Consider the following 14,451-nt stretch of genomic DNA (forward strand, 5'->3'; position numbering starts at 1 on the left):
GGTTTCTTTGATGATATAAGTGGGCCTATATTTGGTGTAGACATACACATTGTAATGACTTTAAAAGATGATTTGAGTGACTCATTGTTTACATTTAGTGACGCCGAAATAGCCCCACCTCGCGGAAAAATTAATTTAGAAAGTTATTGTTTAAAAGTTTGGTATATTGAATATGATGAAATTACAACGACAAACTTGATAGACGAATTGAAACATTTTAGTTTAGCTGGTAAATATGGGTTTACATATAAATGCTTTCAGTGTGTAGAATATCGAGGATTACCAGATTTAAATACTTTACGTATGTCCTTAAATGATTTTGTTTTTACTCAGGAACCAAACTGGGCATTTGTTTTCTTTATAAAAGATAAATTTCTGTACGACCAAAATGAGAATCCAACAAATTGGGACCATGCTAATATTAAAAATATTCAAATATTGTATGGAGAAGAAAGACATCCTTCCGAACCTCAAAATTATGAAATTGAAAAAGGAGATTATTATGAGTTATATCGTTCAAGTTCAGAATACGATGAAGCATTATATGGTCCTGATAGAATGATTTCTCAGTTTCACACGGTTGACAATTTTATAAAATATAATTGCTTTTTTAATATTGATTTGAGGAATAAACCAAAGAGTATTTCCACTGTGGAGAAATTACCAAAAATTTTAATTGCTGATTCTTCCAAATCTTTCAAGGGATTAAATTGTTATGTAGTATTTGTAAACCAAAAGACTATAGCTTATGATATGGTTATGAGTAGAATGATAGTTCAATATTTTTAATTAATTTTAAATTAATTAAATTAATTGCTAATAAATGCTGTACAAACTGAAAGGAAATTTAAAAGATGGTGTATCTTTTAGTTTTGATAAACTTAAACACATAAAGTTTGGTGAAATAGGGTTGGTAGATATATATATTCCTGGATATGATAACACGTCAGAAAGTCTAAGCGTTAAAGGGGTGTCTGAAGGGCACCTTAAAGGCGCCGAAAAGGTATTTGAAAGACTAAATCTAAAGGATGCTAAGTCTGAAAGACTAAGTCCAAGGGACGCTAAGTCCAAAGAATGCTTAGTACAGGGGACGCATAGTCCGAAGGATGCGTCTGAAAGAACGTCTGAAAGACTAAGTCCAAGGACGCTAAGTCCAAAGGACGCTTTATCATCTGAAATTACATTTTTATTTGTGCCGGAAGAACTAAATTTAGAGGATGCGCATGAAAGGTGCCAGGAAGGCTATGCCCGAAGGATACTAACAAAGTATACAATAACTATTAATTTAGGTCAAGGTCTTAATTCAGCTGAAGATATTCAAAAGAATGTCATATATAAAGTTAAAAATATTCTAGAAACAGAAAAAAAGAACTGGGCACCAAAATATAAAATTGATTTAGAAGTGAGTTCTATTAGTATTGAATTTGATAAAAATGATAAATTAGTGAACAAAATATTTGACGCAATAGAATCAAGGGTGTTAAACTCTGAAAATGAAGGACTTTCTCTTATTAAAAAAGAACCTGGTAAAATTAATCTAGGTTTACTAATCCAGGGTGTATTTACTATTCAAAACTTAAAAAATCTTATAGAAGAAGAAAGAATAAATCTCATAGAAGAAGTACCGTTAGCTTTTGATATAAACAAATTTAAATTTGAGAAGAATAATAATGAAACAAGGGTATATAGTCCTGTAAAATTAATAATAGCCCATTCTGGTAAAATATTTATTTCAGGTCAAGCCCTTGATATTCCACAATATGCTGTTATAGAGTCGGGTAAAGAAACTGTATTCAAAGGTGAAAACCAGAAGGGAGTCACTCTTAGTTCAGGTCAAACATCTGAAAGACACCTGAAAGGGTTAGTCCAAGGGACGCTAAGTCCAAAGGACACCATTGATATGTGTGTATATTCAAATTTTGTGGAAGGACCAATATTTAGATTTGTTGTAAATAAATTACCTGCTTATATTAAACCTGATAATGTAATGTATTTTCGTTTTGGAGATAACATAGGTCTATTTGATAAATTAAAACTTACTTTCGAAGGAGAGGGTCTGAACTTAACTCAGGTCAAACACCTGAAAGGCGCCGAAAAGGCTAAGTCCGAAGGACGTTTAGTCCAAGGGACGCCCTTAAAAAATGTGAGCGTAATGATTGACTTACATGAAGTGCACCCTATGGACTAAGCGTCCTTCGGACTTAGTCTGTCAGACGTTCTTTCAGAAGTTCTTTCAGGTTTTACCTGGTATTCTCATAACCAAAAGGAGACGTTTCTATATTATTATTTAAATATACTTTATCGTCGTATGCTGATAATGCTATTTTATTTGTTTTAATAGTGTAAAGTTTCAACTCTTTTGATGTAATATTGTATACAGTTTCAGTTGTGCTTTTACCTTCAAACAAACAGTTTTTGTACATATCAAATTTCATTTTTTTTATATTTGATCTTTTTATTCCTTTACATACTTTTTTCTCTTTTATTTTTGTTATAAACTTTTTAGTATTTTTACAAAACTTTGTTTCAGTTTCGTCATATCTAAAAGCATACATTTTTGATCTTAATCCAACCCATTCTCTTAAGGGTATTCCGAGATATTCATCTTTAAATAAACCGATTACTTTTTTATTTACTTGTGGCATCCAATCAATTTTATAATCACTCGTATCAAAGTATTGTATAAATTTTTTTATATCCAAGTAAAGATCATCTGTTTCCACATAAATAATAAATGAATCAGTATCAGTTCCTAACAATTTAGCTTTATCATTATATTTTTTCTTCAAAAAATTATAATAAAACTTATACATCAATAACTTTGATAACTCTAAAACAACAAACCCACCATATATGGGTTTATTTAATGTTATTTCCTTCTTTTTCCGATACACGAGAACTTTATCATCATCTATTATTTGCCTATCTTCATAATTTTTACATCTTGCAAAATTTTTATATGAATAAAACAAATCCACTTGACATCTGTTTCTTACCTGTTCCATTTGTTTTCCATATACTGAATTATTCATGAGTTTAAAAAAGTCCTTTCCAAATCCATTTTTAGCTTCTTGTCTAAGTTTTGTGTTTAAGTCAATGTAGGGTTTCAACCATACTTTTTGTCTAAATGATATTACTTTTTTTATGTCTTTTAAGATTATTCCTTGATTAAGGCATTCTTGTAACATTCTATAATCAATTAAATAATTATTCTTTGATTTTAACGTGCACATAAGTTTAGTGCCAGTTGGTATTTTACCAATTCCCTTAGATATCATTTCTTTTTGATATTCGGATAATTCATCATAACTAGGTACATAATGTTCGGGTAACATTGGATAATTTTTAAATTTATCATGTAATTCCAATGGGATATCCAAATCAACGAGAAACGAATAACCATATTCTCCGTCATAGGGTAAGCTCTTAATTGTTTCAAGAGTGAAATCATTTACACCTTCATATTTAAATTCTCCTATAGGAAGAGGTTGACTAAGCGCATATCCATATAGATTATTAGCATCCAAGTATAAAATATAGCTAACATGCTTTTTACTGTTATATATACCTTTTTCTATCGCTTTTTCTTTGGATAGTTTAACAGTCTTTCCAATTTTATTATCATAAAAGTAACAATTATTAGCTAGTGCATATCTATGTGGAATCATAGATATTCCACCCCTTATTCCAGTTTCATATGTTTCATACATTTCCCTATCTGATAATAATTCTAATGTTTGTTCAGTGTATTTTAATGAAGCATCATTAGCAAAATGTGGAGCAGATATATAATATACAGGGTCAAGACCATATTCTTTATAGCATTTTTCTCTGAAATTGTCAAAAACATCATGTAATAAAACAGTATCTAATTTCAAGTATAAATTATGATATTCTTTTATAGTTTTGCATTTAAAATGTCTATATACTTTATGTGCAAATTTAAGTTTAGAAGGGCTCACATTTTCATCATTTAAAGTTGAATACCATTCTTTACTTTTGCTAGGCAAATATAACTCATACATTTTAGCATAAGAGTCCATCCATTCATACATATAAATTCCCTTTTGTAGAACTAAATGTAAGTCTTCTTTTTTAAATCTCTTTAACATAGTTCTAAATTTGGAATAATCAACAGGTTTAAATACATTTCCATTACACTTTTTGCATCTCCCAATCATTTTAAGTACATCATGTTCGTTTATAGGAAGTAACTTCATATTTGTTATTTCTTGGACAGATTTGCAGCGTGAACAAAAACAATCGTTTACATCTAGTAAGTTTTTAATTAATGAATCTAAACTTTTGTCCATAAATCTAAATGTATCAACGAATCTCACCTCCATATGTATATTATTAATATCTCCTTTCTTTTTAATGATGGTTTTCGAATTGCATTCTTTACAGGTTTCAATAATTTCATTCTTATATTTTTTATTGCATTCTTTACATTTTGATACGTCATACTGTTGTTCATATTGATCAACAACTACGTTATTTATGGAAATTGTAACATAATTTTCTTTTGTGTTTGGCATTATATTTAGAGCTTTTTTATTTTTCCGTGTGTATTTAGCACCTAGTTTCAAAATCCATCTTAGAAATAATTTAGAATCGTATTCCAAATTATGAAATAATATTGGTACAAAATTTGGTAATTTTAGTTTTAAATTGCAATTGGTATGGGCTGCCCCGCGATAACGTCCTGTATAGTGATCGTGATCTCTTACTTTACTTAGCGTCCTTTGGACTAAGCCCTTCGGGTGCCTTTCCTCGTCAGAAAATTCACCATTACAAATATGACATTTTTTAGCTTTTCTGAAATTGTCAGTATCTTCTTTTGTCATTGCTATTGGTTTATTTACTTTTCTAAGTTCATAATATCTTTTTGCATATTTAACGATAAGGTTGTTAAATTCATTCATTAACTGTTCAACACTTCCATTATTTATTAATTGTGTTTCGTCTATTGTATCAAAGCAGAAACTATTTGGCTTATGCTCGTGAATAACATTCTTCATAATTGACTTTTGTAATGTTGCTTCGAAATCTGAACTAATTGTATATGGGTGATATTGCTCCGCACCTATGGAAAAATATTGTCTATTTAATTTAGTGGGCATTTTTATTTTTTGTTTTTCATATATACACAAAGCAACATGATCATTATACTTTTCTTCTTTCTCAAATGAATCGTTGCATTTTTCACATAAGTATCGCTTTCTACATTTTTTTATTATTTGTCCTTTTAATAAAGCACTCATATTTTTAATTCCAACTACATGCTCTCTCTCTTTGTATATTAAAAGATTTATACATTTTCTATCTTTATAATTATCACTTACAATAGCTTGACCAATAGTAAACGACGAACCTTCGGTTCTTGAATTCTTTACATTCGACGAATCATTATTCTCATCTACTCTAAAAACATTTATAGCTATATTTAAAAAATCTTCATATTTTTTTATATTTTCTTTCATAATTTGTACAGGATAATTCATATTTAACACTTCATACCTCGATATATCATATTTGGAAGATCTGTTAGGGTCTTTATTAACTGGATTAAGTATACTCTCTAATGCATACTCAAAACATCTAAGATTTTCTTGCTTCTCACATTTAAATTTATTAGTTTTAGTATTCTTAACATTAACACAGCATTTTTTTGCTATAATATAATTAGGTAATTTAACATAAGTTCCACCTCGAAGAGGGGTGTATTTATCGGACTGTAAATCAAGTTGAATAACTCTATCGAATGTAAACTTGGTGTTTTTTGCATTAAAGCTAGCAAATTTATTTAAAATGATATTATGCATAAAATTGATTATATCTGATATATATATATATATATATATATATATATATATATATATATATATGATATCCTCAGATAAAATATGCTCAACGTTACTATGAAAATAATGTGTGTGTAAGTCAGTTACATTACCACATAAATCCAATACATGATATTGCACCTTTGCAACTAATTTTACTGTTACTGCTGTATGTTTTCTATAAATCCAGTTCGTATTTTATCTTCTACGTATGGTTTGGTTCTTCTAAGAAATATACTTAAATCACAACTATTTATATCCGAGTAGAACGAATAATCAACAAGCATGTTATTCCACACGCCTTTAGCTCTAACAATTTTTACTTCTTCTTCTTCATTGCAATAATTATTTGGTAATTCTTTAAAGTCTTTTGATTTATTTATAATCCCATCTTTCCTTTTTCTTGGTTGAGAAAAAATATTTTCATGAAAAGGAAATTCGTTACTAATTGATGGCTCCATTTATTAACGAAAATTTTTATCAACATAATTTTTAGAGTTAACATTTTTAACATTCTTAAATATGTGAAAGTTCTGAACATAATTCATCATTTTATTAATTCAGCTCAAGCATTTGAAAAGCATCAAAAGGCGCCCGAAAGGTGTCTAAAAGACTAGCGTCTGAAAGACTAGCACCTGAAAGGTTTAGTCCGTAGGATGTTTAGTACGTAGGATGTTTAGTCCGAAGGATGCTTACGAAGTGATTAGATCCTTCTTATTTATCCATTGGTTATGTGTATTATCAAAGCCTAACCATTTAACATAAACTTTATTTCCTTTTCTTTTTAATATTTTTTCAACTAAATAGAGTGATGAATTAATAAAAAATTTTATATAATAAATGGAGAGGAAATGTTCCACATGTCAAATCATTAAACCACATTGTAATTTTGTTAAAGCAAATAATTTAAAATATGGAATCAGTTACACCTGTTACGAATGTAAAAAACTTCAAAATGAAAAAATTACTTGTGGTGTATGCTTTAAAGAAGTTCCAAAACGATATATGACTAGACATTTTAAACTAGAATGGCATATCAAATTAGACAAATTTATTAATGAACTATTACAAGGCGTCCTACAGACTAAACGTCCTACAGACTAAACCTTTCAGCTGCCTTTCAGGTACCTTTCAAACGCTTGACCTGAATTAAAAAGAATGTTTCCAGTATGGAAAAAAATATTAATTGAAAGAAAAAAATATATCTTAAGTAGGTTTACAAGTGAATTAACACTGTGCCAGTGACCTACTAAGACATTGTTGAAAGATGCAAAAACCTTTATGAGGAAAATCACCTGACGGTATGTGCTCGCCAGCGCTAGTTTTTTTTTTTTTTTATTTTGAGTACATACCGTCAGGTGATTTTTTTCTTTTTAGTTCTATTTAACTTTAATTTATTTCTTGATTCAAAGTTTAACACTCTTATAGGGACCCCTGAGGTATACATTCTTTTCTAATTCATATCTAGTTTCCTAGATGTGACAGAGAGAATTGTATAGCTCTTATCGAATGTTTCACATTCAAGAACTGAAGGTTTGCCTATTCCTATTCCTGGCGCCAGGACACACACATACAACGCCACTCAGTTATTTTTTACATGCCATATTATTTACCAAGCCGGCCGCACTTGGCAAATAAAATCTTAAATTGTTGGGATTCGAACCGGCAATCTCAAGATTACTAGGCATGTGTTATCTCCCTGAGCCATACGAAGATAACAGTTAAACATGACTAATTACTGAGTGATATGTGATCCGAGCGCTTTGATGCGTCAGAAAGGCACCTGAAAGGTTTAGTCCGTAGGACGCTTAGTCTTTATGCTAAATCTGAAGGACGCACATGGTTATCTTTTTTTTTTAATTTTATTGCTTTTATGAATGATTTTATATATGATTTTGATATAAGAAAAAATCTGCGCTAGAACATACCCTTTTGTATACTACTTGGAGAATTATAAGTTATAACATTGTTCTATTAATTCTGTACTTTTTTATTTTTCGTAGAAATATTTCTATGACATTTTCCCACTTTTGTACACGAAGAGAAAAGAATGTGGTATTTATTATCATAAAGTAAAATAATTATGTAGAAATTCCTATTTTCATAGTTGTTACTACTACATATAATGTTGGTAATAATAACCTTATACGCACATATTTCTCTGCCAACTACTATATAAAAATTTTACTACAAATTATAATAAGTTTAAATATTAATTGTATATAGTAAAATATACCAATTAACAGATAGTAAATAAAAGAATGATTTATATAGATAAGTTGATCACAATTATAATAAATGTAACTATATGACCTTAATATTCGCTTTACTATTTATTGATAGTAATAACTAAAAAAACAAGTAAAAAGATAACTGGAGAAACAAGCATTTCCATAAATATAGTGTTACGTCTCTGCAAATTGTTTGTGGTGGTTATTCCTGAATCTGCTGTACTCGTCTCCGGGAGAACATCCCCAAACATATTGCTAAGAGTTGTTATTAAACAACGGCGGATATCTTGAGAGAGACCGTCTCTTAGAGTCTCGCGTCGGTGGTGATTGACGGATTATGAGACTATCTATTCTGTGTTCTAAGTTATTATTAAAGTTCCTTTTGTTCTTTTAAAAGAGTGTTAATTATTTACATTGCGGAACGCGAGTGCCGGCTGTGTCGTGCGTATTCGAGTAATATCGATTTCGATCCGCGAACGCAACATTTTAGAGGCTCGTCCAGGATACGGCGGACCGTTTTATGTATTTTAAAAAAAAAGCGTGAGCTATTGGGAGGCAATGGAGCAACAGGATTCGATAACGGGAGTTTCCACACGAAAGAGAGTTCGTGCTTCGACGATGTTTCAAGATGCGGCATCGGGGCCATCGTTGGAGACAATTACTCTGCAATGCGGGAAATTCGGGAGCTTTGCGAGGAGCGATTGCGGATGCGAGCTGAGTTTGAATAGCAACTGCGTGAGCGGGACAGTGAGCTACACCGAATGAGAGAGATTTTCCGATAACGGCAAACACAGCTAAGTCCAACTAATAATAGAGATCCGGTAGCTCGAAGCCAAAATTCTTTTAGAGAAAATGTATGTGTGTATGAGCTTGGATATAACTGAAACCCGACAATTATGATAGAAGTGTCCCTTTATGCGAATATATGACACAGTTCGATCAGATAGCGCAAATTAATTTGTGGAATGATTCTTTTAAGATAGTAGCGTTAACATCATGTTTGAGGAGAAAACCGCGTTCGGTTTTAGATGGAATTTTTAAACTTGAAAATTTACGATTCTAGGAGTTAAAATCGAAATTAGAATTTCGTTTTGGGGAAGGGCATTTAGCTTAGACATATTACACCCAATTTATAAATAGGAAACAAAAATATTCGGAAGATTTACCAATCTTAGATGCAAATTTAGAGAGATTGTCTCGTTTGACTTATCCCGAATGACCACATGAGGTGAGAGATAAAATTGCTTGCGCGCAGTTTATCGCCGCGCTATCAGACGGATTTATGAAATGTATTTTACAGCTGGAGAGTGTTTTCTCTTTAAAATCAGCTGTAAAAAGGGCAATGGCTGGTAAAGTCATACAAAAAAATAGTTTTGTTAAAAATAAATATAGTCAACAAGGAAATAATAATAAATTTCATAAATTTAATTTTAAACAAGAAAATGGAAAACAGGAAAAAGATTTTGATATGAAAAACTTCGTAAAACAAAGTAAATTCAAATATAAGGATAAAAAAAATAAATTCTTGCAGACAAAGAAAGAATGTTGGCAGTGTGATGCTCAAAGGCACTTCTGTTCAAAATGCCCGTCTTTAATGGAAAACAAGCATTAGTCGAATTCTGTGGGGCAAGTTCGGGTAACAAAATAAATGCCCCGGAAAGATTATATAATCGTTTTTACAAAATAAATAGAGTTAAAAAAAATTCTTTCTGTTACAAGGGAATGTTAGATGGTGGAAATTGTATTTAAAATAAATACAGGCTCCGATGTTTCGATTTTAAATGAAAGCTTGTTTAGGGGACCAAAGCAACTATATGAAATAAATGGATATAGTTTGAAATATCTAACGGGAGAGACTATTTCAGTGGATTATAAAATTATTGTTGGAATAGAATTAGGAAAGTATTCTTTGGATGTTCCGATGCTAGTTGCTAATATTTCGGATGATTGTTAAAAATTGATTTTCTTGAAATGATTGATTTGGGCAAAACTTTTGAGTCTGAATTCGGGAATTTTGAGTGTCGTACTGATGTTGAGTTTCCATGTTCGCGAGTCATTTCTGAAAAGAAAGTTCTTTGTTTCTCGGGGACATTTTTTGAAGAAAACTCTAAAAACCGAAATATGTCTCAAAGGGATGTTTTTGCTAAATTTTTAAACGAATCTTAGGATGTGTTTTCGGAAGATTTAATTGCAGGAAACTATGAAGTTTTAAAGTATGTCATCAACATAAAGGATTCCAATCTTATTAAACAGGCTCCTCGAAGAGTTTCCATACATCTTACAGATGAAATAAGTCAGATTATTCAGGAAATGAAGTTGCAAGATGTAATTGAAGAATCTTAAAATCCGTGGGTTTCTCTTGTGGTACTGGTTAAGAAAAAGGATGGATCATTAAGATTTTGTGTGGACTATAGGAAGTTAAATGCAGTCACGGTCAAGGATTTTTATCCTCTACCACGTATTGAGGATATTTTGAATCAGTTATCAGGGAATTCCTGGTTTTCCACTCTAGATCTAAAGAATGGATATTGGCAAGTGAAACTTTCTTCTGAGGATAAAGAAAAGACGGCGTTTTCCGTAAGAAATGGTTTATGGTAATTTACAGTCATGCCATTTGGCTTATGCAATGCTCCAGTTACTTTTGAGCGTTTACATTTTATCTAAAATGTTTGGTATATCTTGATGATATGATTGTTTTTAGCAAACCATTTGAGGAAATGATGGTTAATCTAAAGAACATTTTTCTTCGCTTACGTATGGCAAACTTGAGTGTTTACATTTTATCTAAAATGTTTGGTATATCTTGATGATATGATTGTTTTTAGCAAACCATTTGAGGAAATGATGGCTAATCTAAAGAACGTTTTTCTTCGCTTATGTATGGCAAACTTGAAAATTAATCCCAAAAAATGTTCTCTCTTTGGAAGAGAGGTGAAATATCTAAGACATTGTATCAGAACAAGGCATCATTACAGATCCTGAGAAAATAACTGCTGTAAAGGACTAGCCTATTCCTCAAAATAAGAAACAGATTCGAAGTTTTCTAAGATTTTGTTTCTACTATAGAAAATTTGTGAAAAGTTTTTCTTTAATAGCAAAATCTTTGTTTATGCTCACTGAGAATCAGGTCACATTTGAATGGTCTCAATCTTATCAACAAACATTTGAAGAGTTGAAACAAAAATTGATTTATTCACCAATTTTATCTTTTCCTATGAAAAAGGAAGAGTTTATCCTTGACAATGATGCTTCAACTCATGGGATTGGAGCAGTTTTATCACAAATTCAAGATGGAACTGAAAAAGTTATTGTCTATTTCAGCCGAATTTTAAGTAAAAAAAAAGAATTATTGCGTGACTCGAAGGAAATTATTGGCTATTGTGAAATCACTGAAGTCTTTTCATTATTTATATGGAAAAAAATTCATAATTCGAAAGAATCATATTTCACTTCATTGATTGATCTCCTTTAAGAATTTAGAAGGTCAATTAGCTCGTTGGTTAAAAAGATTGCAGCAATATGAATTTGAAATCATTCATCGGAAGGGACAACTACATCAAAATGCTAATGGGCTGTCAAGACATCCTTCTGCGGAATTAGGTTAGTGATTATTGTACAAAAGTAGAATTTAAAGAGAATTTGGTTGCTCGAATAATTTTAGGGGAAGATTTTTTAGAAGAACGGAAGAAACAATCGGAGGATCCAATAATTTCGATTTTTTTACGAGGAAAGGAATCAGGAATATGTCCTCCTCGACAAGAAATTGCCATACATGATATTTCGGCAAAAATATATTGGTTATATTGGGATGCATTAATTTTGAAGAATGATGTTCTATATAAAAAGTGGGAGAATCTTCAAATTTAAAATATATTATTTTTCAGATTATTGTTCTTAGAAATTGCATAAATGAAATATTGAAAGTAACCCATGATTCCTCGTCCGGCGGTCATTTTGGGGTTAATAAAACAATGGAGAAGATCCGGAAACGTTTTTACTGGGCTATATATAAATATCATGTGGATGATTGGTATCGTTCCTACAAAATTTGTGTAGCGAAACAAAGTCCTTCAGAAAAAGTAAAATCTCCATTACAAATTTATAATGTAGATTCTCCATTTGAAAGAGTTCAGATGGATATACTTGGTCTTCTTCCCATTACTTCAATAGATAATCGATATTTATTGGTTGTAATCAATCGTTTCACTAAATGAGTTGACACTCTTCTTCTTTCTTTAAAAAGCATTAGAGCTGATACAGTAGAAGTCATAGGGCGAATGCCGAGGCAGGGGCTTGAGGAGTCCTCATATGAGGATATCGGGTCCACAGTAGATACCTCCCTCTTGTCCGAAAATTCGCTCTCTTATCTTGAGATGCGGAGATGCGGCAGCATATTTCCGGAAATAAGACGAAGAACAAGCTACAGCTACTGCAATTTCAAGATCTATCGAAGTCGATTGGGTTCTGGATATTGACGATGCTCGGTAATCTGCAGCAGCAGCTCAAGATAGAGCAGGAAACCGTTTTGGAGTCGACATTGGACATTGGACATTTTTGTCAATGAAGCGGGTTCGACTGGCAGTATCTTGTATATTCCTGGAGAGTGTGTGATTGGGGCCGACAAATAATAGCGCTCGGTGACCTGTAGCAGCAGCTCAGAGTAGAGCAGGAAGTAATTAAGGCACCCTGGAGTCAACGCTTTAGAAGAAGAGGACAACAGTCAACCCATTCAATTTAAAAGAGCCCTCCTACCATTGATTGTCTGGACGACAATCTTGAAGAGGAGGACTAGTGTTGCGTCCTTGCGAGTTGTCTATGGCGATTATTCCTGAATCTGCTATACCCGTCTTCGGGAGAACATCCTCAAACACGTTGCTAAGAGTTATTATTAAACAACGGTGGACATCTTGAGAGAGATTGGCCATCTTAAAATTTCGAGTCGGTAGTGATTTCGAGCGGACGGATTGACGGACTACGAGATTATCTGTTTTGTGCTTTGTGTTCTGTGTTCTTAGTTATTATTAAAGTTCCTTTTGTTCTTTTGAAAGAGTGTTAATTATTTACGTTGTGGTACGCGAGTGCCGATTGTGTTCGAGTAATATCGATTTCGATTCGCGGAATATCAATATACAGTTCAATGAGATTATATTTTTAATTCCAAATTCTACTATATGTATACGTTTAATAAAAAATAGAAGGAGAGTAACAAAAATAATAATTTTCATATACGGCTATATCAAACCACCCATGCCAATCGAATATCTCGAAAACCGAGACCGGCAGACAAAAATATTTTATATAAAAGTTGTAGGGTTAGGTATCGCATTACATAGTGATATTAGTATGCCATTGAATAGCGTTGCCAAGGTCACGTGAAGGTTATCATAAATTTCTTAAATGGAACCTCCATTTTTTATTACATATTCTTGTAGCTATCTCGAGAACTTTCCAAAACACTATAATAAAATATTTTTTCATTAAGTACTTTTTGAGTTATTTTATATTTTAATCTGACATATTTTGATATAAAAAATAAAATATCTCGTAAATTATTTAGTTTTTGATAACCTTACCGTAATACTTTTATGTACAGAATAATGAGAGAAATCAATTAGTATAAAAAAATTGTTTTTATGAAAAAGTATGTAATAGTTTACAATGTATTTTTTAAAACAATTATTTGTTTTTTTACACTAATTGATTATTCTGTACATAAAAGTATTACGGTAAGATTATCAAAAACTAAATATTTTACAAGATATTTTATTTTTTATATCAAAATATGTCAGATTAAGATATAAAATATTATAACTCAAAAAGTACTTAATGAAAAAATACTTTATTATAGTGTTTTGAAAAGCTCTTAAGATAAGCTACAAGAAAATGTAATAAAAAATGGGGGTTCCCTTCAAGAAATTTATGATGACCTTCACGTGACGATATTCAAAGTTGTACTAATATTACTATGTAATGCATTACTCGAAACTCTACAACTTTTGTCTGAAATATTTTTGTTTGCTGTTCTCAATTTTCGAGATATTCGGCTGGCACGGATGGTCTGATACACCTTAATGCTAAACCTATAATACATAGAACCGTAGCACAGTAACATATTTTATAATTACATTTGAAAATAATAATTAATTACATAATTTCTTGTAAACAATAATTGAATGTAATGTATCTATCACATGTTTTAATTTTTGTCAGATTAGACTTACATAAGGTTTGTAAAGCACGGCTATTAAAAACAAAAATGTGAAACATTTAGTTTTTTTATATGTAATCCAAACAAGGGAGATTCAAAGTATTAAACTGATTGTTCAGTAATCGGGCAAATTATTTTTGTGTTTAAATAAGCAATTGTGGTTATATAG

At 31.1% G+C, this 14,451-nt stretch overlaps 2 protein-coding genes across 2 annotated transcripts in view; both read right to left on the reverse strand.

The window, feature by feature from the left end:
- Positions 1-14,451, reverse strand: part of LOC138943228 (uncharacterized protein CG3556) — a 104,981-nt gene that overhangs the window by 64,939 nt on the left and 25,591 nt on the right. The gene's annotated exons all lie outside the window — the stretch shown is intronic.
- Positions 2,994-3,995, reverse strand: LOC138943227 (uncharacterized). The gene is made up of 3 exons (XM_070313836.1): positions 3,963-3,995; positions 3,260-3,831; positions 2,994-3,189 (listed from the first exon to the last, which is right to left on the reverse strand). The coding sequence occupies exons 1-3, from the start codon at positions 3,971-3,973 to the stop codon at positions 3,158-3,160; spliced, it is 615 nt and encodes a 204-aa protein (XP_070169937.1). The 5' UTR covers positions 3,974-3,995; the 3' UTR covers positions 2,994-3,157.

The sequence above is a fragment of the Polyergus mexicanus genome, unplaced genomic scaffold, assembly GCF_030449975.1.
Source record: "Polyergus mexicanus isolate NDT 795.1 unplaced genomic scaffold, iyPolMexi1.0 SCAF_25, whole genome shotgun sequence".
Classification (NCBI taxonomy): Eukaryota; Metazoa; Arthropoda; class Insecta; order Hymenoptera; family Formicidae; genus Polyergus; species Polyergus mexicanus.

What these genes read in the sequence shown, in the direction of transcription:
- LOC138943227 (XM_070313836.1), bottom strand. An exon ending in AATGATATCTAAGGGAATTG is followed by an intron (nt 3,190 to 3,259) that starts GTAAAATACCAA and finishes AATTGATTATAG; the next exon opens with AATGTTACAAGAATGCCTTA.